This window comes from Aptenodytes forsteri, unplaced genomic scaffold (genome assembly GCF_000699145.1).
Source record: "Aptenodytes forsteri isolate BGI_AS27 unplaced genomic scaffold, ASM69914v1 Scaffold403, whole genome shotgun sequence".
In the NCBI taxonomy this organism is placed as follows: domain Eukaryota; kingdom Metazoa; phylum Chordata; class Aves; order Sphenisciformes; family Spheniscidae; genus Aptenodytes; species Aptenodytes forsteri.
The window spans coordinates 207,616-213,347 of record NW_008795248.1 but is presented as its reverse complement, the minus strand read 5'-3'; the positions used below and the strand labels follow the sequence as shown (position 1 = coordinate 213,347).

Below are 5,732 nucleotides of genomic sequence, written 5' to 3'. Positions count from 1 at the left end.
AAAGGGGGTGGGGGGGGGTCTGGCACGCCGATCTCGCTATGGGGGGGGGGCTTAACGAGTCTTCATTTCGTCCACCGTGTCTCTCGTGGAGCCGGTCCTGGGTGGTCAGGGAGCGAGGACGTGCTGCTGGGGCAGGGGTTGCCCCCGGAGGGGGGACGAAGACCCCTTAAACCACCACCGTGGTGGGCCTCGAAGCCTCTGAGCAGCCTGGAGGCTGCAGCAGCAAAAAAAAAATCCATACGTCCCACCCCTCCACCCCCTGCATGAGCACAGCGACTGCCGTCTCCACCTATCGATACGGGGCTTCTCCAGCAGCCAGAGCAGCTCTATATGGCCCAGCTATATTGCCCAGCAGCTCAAGCCCACGGGGAGACGTGAGTAGCGACGGCAGCGCTGCCAACCTCAACTGTTGGTCAAGGGACAGCTTGATAACGGCCACGATTATTTAATTTGCAGGCCCTCTTTACCGCTGCCTGTTTGAGGCTGAGGGTTAGGTTTTAATCTTTCCTTCCCAGCCACGCGGGCTCAAAATTCACTTTTCTGTTCTAAATAAGCTCAAATCATCACTCAATTATTTGCTGGGTCTTTATGCAAGAGTATTAAATAGCGGTTGGTCTCGATGCTGAAACAAGAGGATGGTCCATGCGTTGCCTCTTGGGTCTGACGCACACGGAGATGTCACCTTGCTGGATTTTTTTCTTACGCTTTTAATACGACGAGGGCGTTAAAACCCCCTTTTTCATTGGAGTTAGCCGGAGTGACCACCTAACACCGCCTTGTAACGCATCTTGCCTTCGTGTGTCCTATGAAAGACGGGACCGGCAGCAAAACGCACACCCCAAAACTCACCACGTAAGTATTGTGCTGCTCCCTTAAGGCTTCCACCGATTTGCTTTTTCACTTTGACATGGTATCGCCGCTTCTTTTCGGTGCTAAACACCCTTCCCGTCTCCTTGCAGCTCCGAAACGGCCTCGCAGCTCGCTGGAAGAGCGAACGCCTTCCCGGAGACGCAGTCCCAGCAAAGGAAAACGTGATGGTAAATATGGCACTTTGCTTTTCTCCTCTCCCTGCCCACCGCTGGTCACGTAGCGCCCAGGCTCTAAAATTCAATTTGAGGGTGGAACAGTTTGGGTTAGGTCTAGGTAGTCCTTGTTAAGGGCAAAAGTGAATTTAAAGAGGGATTTTTTTCACATCCCTCTGGCGTTTTTGGGCTCCTGCACACCTTCCGTTCAAAATCCTGGTGTTCGGACCTCCAGAAGTGCCTAAAGATGCACCCAAGGACCATCGGAGATTTGCAGAAGCGGCCGATGAAAGCGGCCGTTGACTCGGAGCGGTCCTGGAGCTTTTAATTCCCCCCCCTCCAAAGCCCTGCCTAAACTTTTAAGTCGGTGCTGCCCTTTTTAAGGCTGAGCTTGGTTACAGAGATCATCTTTACAAGCGTTTGATTAATTTCCCCCCCCTCTTTTTTTTGTTGCAGCAGCTGGAAGAATGGAGATAAAAGACTATTTTATGAGCAAAAGCGAGAGCCTCCAGGCTTCGGTGTGTTTTATCCTCTTCTCGCTTCCCAAAGGTAATGCCATCGTGAGCTAATAAAACATGTTTAAGAGATTGTGGACAAAGATGCCCGGCCCCTATTTTTATTCCATGCTGAGGATGTGGTCTGGCATCGTCTGTTAAACGATCTCTTTATTTCTCCTCCCCGCAAAAGCACGCCGGTTTTTTTTTTTAACGTATCTTTCTTTCATTTCAGGATGTCAGCCCGAAATAGCTGCTGTTTCCAAGGAGCTGCAGATAAATTATAGATCAAACGAGGCTGGCGTGAGGTTGACAGCAATCTTAAATGTCCTGGGACATATCCAAAGCCATGTGAAAGATTTTTTTTTTTGTAATGAGCAATAAAGAATACATTCCTATTTGTGTCTGTGCATTTGTTAACAACATCGTTTTCTGCTCCGATGGGGAGAAATATCGGAGCGAATTCCCAAAATGGAAGAAATAAAAGAGAAATGGTTGCCCAGAGGATGGGTTTAACGTAGGGTTTGCTTGGAAACCCATCGGCTGCGAGGTTGGAGGGCCACAGCTTCTCGGCTCTGTGCTTGGGGACAAAGAGAAGGGACAAGAGCCTCACTCGAGACCCTTCTTTCCCATTGCAGCTGCAAGAGGCGAGCGCGACCGTGCGACGAGGACGTGGCCCAGATCGGCCCGAAGAGGATCAGGTACCTGGGGCCGGTGGGGAAGGGGAAGCTGCCGCGCCATTTCCCGGCCCCTCGGGAAGACGAGAAGGTGCAGCTCAGCCCTTCTGTGGTGGGACGCCCTTGGCAAGCAACACTTGCTCTGACAGGAGCCTCTTGAAGGGCTTAAATTAAGCTTCTGATGGGTGGGTAAGAGGGAAAGATGGGTGAGGAGGACCTAGTGGGGTGCCAAATCCAAAAGCCACAGCTTTTTCGGCTCCCCGCCCTGCTCATCCTCACCGACGGTGGTTTTCCACCCTCTCTCCTGCAGGAAGGCGGCAAAGCGCGAGATCCTCCTGTGCGACTTCGAAGGCTGCGGCAAGATCTTCTCCAACCGCCAGTACCTGAACGTGAGGGCTGGGGGCAACTGTTGCGCTTAAATCCACCTCTCGTGCCCCGGGAGGTGCAGCCGAGCTGGGCGCGAGCATCCCTCCCGCTCCCAGTCTCTTCTGGGGCCACCAGGAGCTTTGGTGACCCACTAGATAGGTCAGGTTTTGCCTGTCCAAGCTCCATTTTGGGCATCTTGGCTGTTGTCCTAGAGCTGGAGTTGGGCGACCTGAATTGCCCGTGGCTTTCCGAAGCTGGATGATAGACAGGGGACCCGTTGGCCCCGTGCGTTCAGCAGCAGCTCGGCTTGCCTGAGGTCACTTGAAGTCCCACCACGCGCTTCAGGGAGCGAGACGGGGTGGGAGGTTGTCGCTGGAAGGTGCCCTTGGGCTTCGTCCCAGTGCAGCTCCTCGGCGCCGACCTCCTCGCTTCTCACTCCTCCTTTTTCTCCCCAAAACGGCAGCACCACAAGAAGTACCAGCACGTCCACCAGAAGACCTTCACCTGCTCGGAGCCCAGCTGCGGCAAGTCCTTCAACTTCAAGAAGCACCTCAAGGAGCACGAGAAACTGCACAGCGGTGAGCTGGCCACCTCGGCACGGGCACCCTACGCAGATATATACCTCCCTATACCTCCTCCCCTGCGCTGGTCCCACCTCTGCTGGGCTACAGCTGACCGTACCCACGTCCTCACCATTCACATTTGCATCCCTGGTAGATGTTACCGCACCCGTTTGCTTTCTGCTCCCGAGATCTACTGTCAATCTGTCATTTATCATCTCCATTCCTGTGCTGGGAAAGCATCCTGCCTCCTAAAATACATCCCGAGAGCCCCCCGACTGCTCTTCTAGACTGGATCAGCCCCTAATCCTTTTTCCTTCTGCCCCACAGACAAGCGGGACTATATCTGCGAGTTCTGCGCCCGTTCCTTTCGTACCAGCAGCAACTTGATCATCCACAGGCGCATCCACACAGGGGAGAAACCCCTGCAGTAAGTACCAGTCCCACCAACGCGACCGCCGACTCTCCGGTTGGCATCAGGGTTTCTCCCCGTCACTTTTCAACCCAAATTTAGCTTCTCGGTGCGTGGGTGGGAGAGCCAAGCCTCTCGCTGTGGGTAGCCAGAGGACTTGCTGTTACTTTTGCTTTGCCTAAAGGTTTCTGCCCCTGGGGCTGGCTGCGCTCTGATCCAGCGGCTTCAGGATCAGCTTCGGGGCATGGGCTTGATTTGGAGGAGCTTAATAAGCTGGGACTTAACGAGAGCGATGCGTTTCCTTGCCTGGAGGGTGTGCTGAAGCCACGCAGAGCTAACGCAGCGCTGCGGGGCAGTGGCTTTGCTAAGCCCATGTAAAATTGCAGCATCAAGATGAGGCCGGGGCCAGTTCTCCCTCGTGCTTAATCCCTTGTAATACCTTTTTTTTTTTTCCCCCCTTTCACGTTGAATCCCGTCCTGTTTTCTCCCAGGTGCGAGAGCTGTGGCTTCACCTGCCGCCAGAAAGCCTCCCTGAACTGGCACATGAAGAAACACGACGCCGACTCCTTCTACCAGTTCTCCTGCGACATCTGCGGCAAGAAGTTCGAGAAGAAAGACAACGTCACTGCCCACAAAAGCAAAAGTCACCCCGAAGTGCCCGGCGGACCCCCCCAAGCCGAGGGGGGCCAGCGGCAGACGGTGCCATCCCCACCGCTGAACTTCAGCGCAGGGATGCGGGCAGGGCTGGAACACCCGGAGGCACCCGGAGCGTTGGCCACGGAGCCCCTGGAGCTGCCGGGGCTTGGGGACACCCTGGTGAGCGGTGGTGAACCGGAGAAGACCCCACCTCCCATCGCAGCCTCAGCCGAATATCGGGGGGGTATCAGGCAGGATCCGGACGTGCCCCGAGGCCGGGTGATGGACGGCGTTGGTTCGTAGCAGGACTCATCCTCCGGTTCTTGGCCGCGGGAGGGACCAGAGAGCAGGATGGGAGGAGCGACGGGGCAAGGTGAAACGATGCTGGACGCCGCGGCGTGCGGCAGCAGCGTGTCCAGGTGCCAAAGACACAAGGGACAGGCAAGGACTGGCGCTTGCCGGGGGGAATCCCAGCTCCTCCGCCAAAACCCGGGCTTCCCTCGAGCTCACAGCAGCGTTGCCGCAGGTGGAAAACCTCTTGCCCAGCTCCCTCGCTGCGAGGAGGGAGGGCGAGGTTGCCAAAGTCCTCGGCAGGATCCTCAATAAAGACTTATTTTGCGTAAAAGGGGGTTTCCCCCGCTTGCGCCGGCCGCTTCTGCGCCTCAGCGCTGGGTTTCTATGAAAAACACAGGTAGAAAAGTGAGATTTCCGTGGGTGCAGCCTGCCTCGACACCCAGTCCAAAGGTTGTCTGTATTTAGCACAATAAAAAAAGGGCGATTGAGGTCGGGAAGTCAACGGTAGGTGGAGGGGATCGAGGCTGTATCGGTTTTGGCCTCGGAAACAGGCGTTATTTGACCTGGTGATGGTTCCCCAAGTCCTGTAAAACGCCACTTGCCTTTTATTGAGCCTTTTTGGAAAGGATTGTAGCATTTCCGCAGCCTTGAAGGTCACCAGCTCAACAGGGTTGATGAAAAAAAACCAAACCACCCAACCAACCCTGCAAGCGTAGGCTACAGAAGATGGTTTTGACACAGATAAAGGGGCTGCAGGGAGGACGGAGCTCGCCGGAGCACCCATGGGAATCGGGGACCCAAAACGGGGCCGGTTGGAGGAATTACAAGTCAGGCTGTGCCCTCAAATAGCACCGGGGGGGGGGGGGGGGGGGGGGGGGGGGGGAACCCCCCACATTTCAGGGGAGAAGATGGGTGTTGGAGGTGGGTTTTTCCACTGCGATTCGAAGCGTCCACGGCTTTTTGTTTCCGGCTGCAAGGAGGCCTAAATCCCAGTTGCCGAGGGGGATGAGCCAGAGCACGGCCCCCCCTTATCCAAACTGCGCCGCCGGCTGTGGGCTTGGAGAAACCGGTAACGAAGGAATCGACCCCAAAAATGGGGCTGCGAGGGCTCCGTGGGAGCTCCCGGGCCAGGGATAAATAGCGGGATGAGTGACGGTGCAGAGACGCTCTGCGATACCCCGTCTCGGGGGCGCCTGCTTTCCTGCTGCTCAGTTATTTTCCTTCTCGGAGCAGAAACTGGGGGGGGGGTTTCTTGGGCTTGGTGGGGGAAT

General features: G+C 55.9%; 1 protein-coding gene across 1 annotated transcript in view; it reads left to right on the top strand.

The window, feature by feature from the left end:
• LOC103898532 (zinc finger protein 692) overlaps window positions 1–4,671 on the top strand; it is a gene marked incomplete at its 5' end in the record, with an annotated part of 7,833 nt that extends 3,162 nt beyond the window's left edge. The window contains 5 exons of the mRNA XM_019471935.1: window positions 2,155–2,217; window positions 2,504–2,582; window positions 3,023–3,137; window positions 3,450–3,549; window positions 4,023–4,671. Of these exons, the coding sequence (XP_019327480.1) occupies window positions 2,155–2,217; window positions 2,504–2,582; window positions 3,023–3,137; window positions 3,450–3,549; window positions 4,023–4,470 (805 nt within the window). The remainder of the gene's footprint in view (window positions 1–2,154; window positions 2,218–2,503; window positions 2,583–3,022; window positions 3,138–3,449; window positions 3,550–4,022) is intronic.
• Between the last annotated feature and the right edge of the window lie 1,061 nt (window positions 4,672–5,732).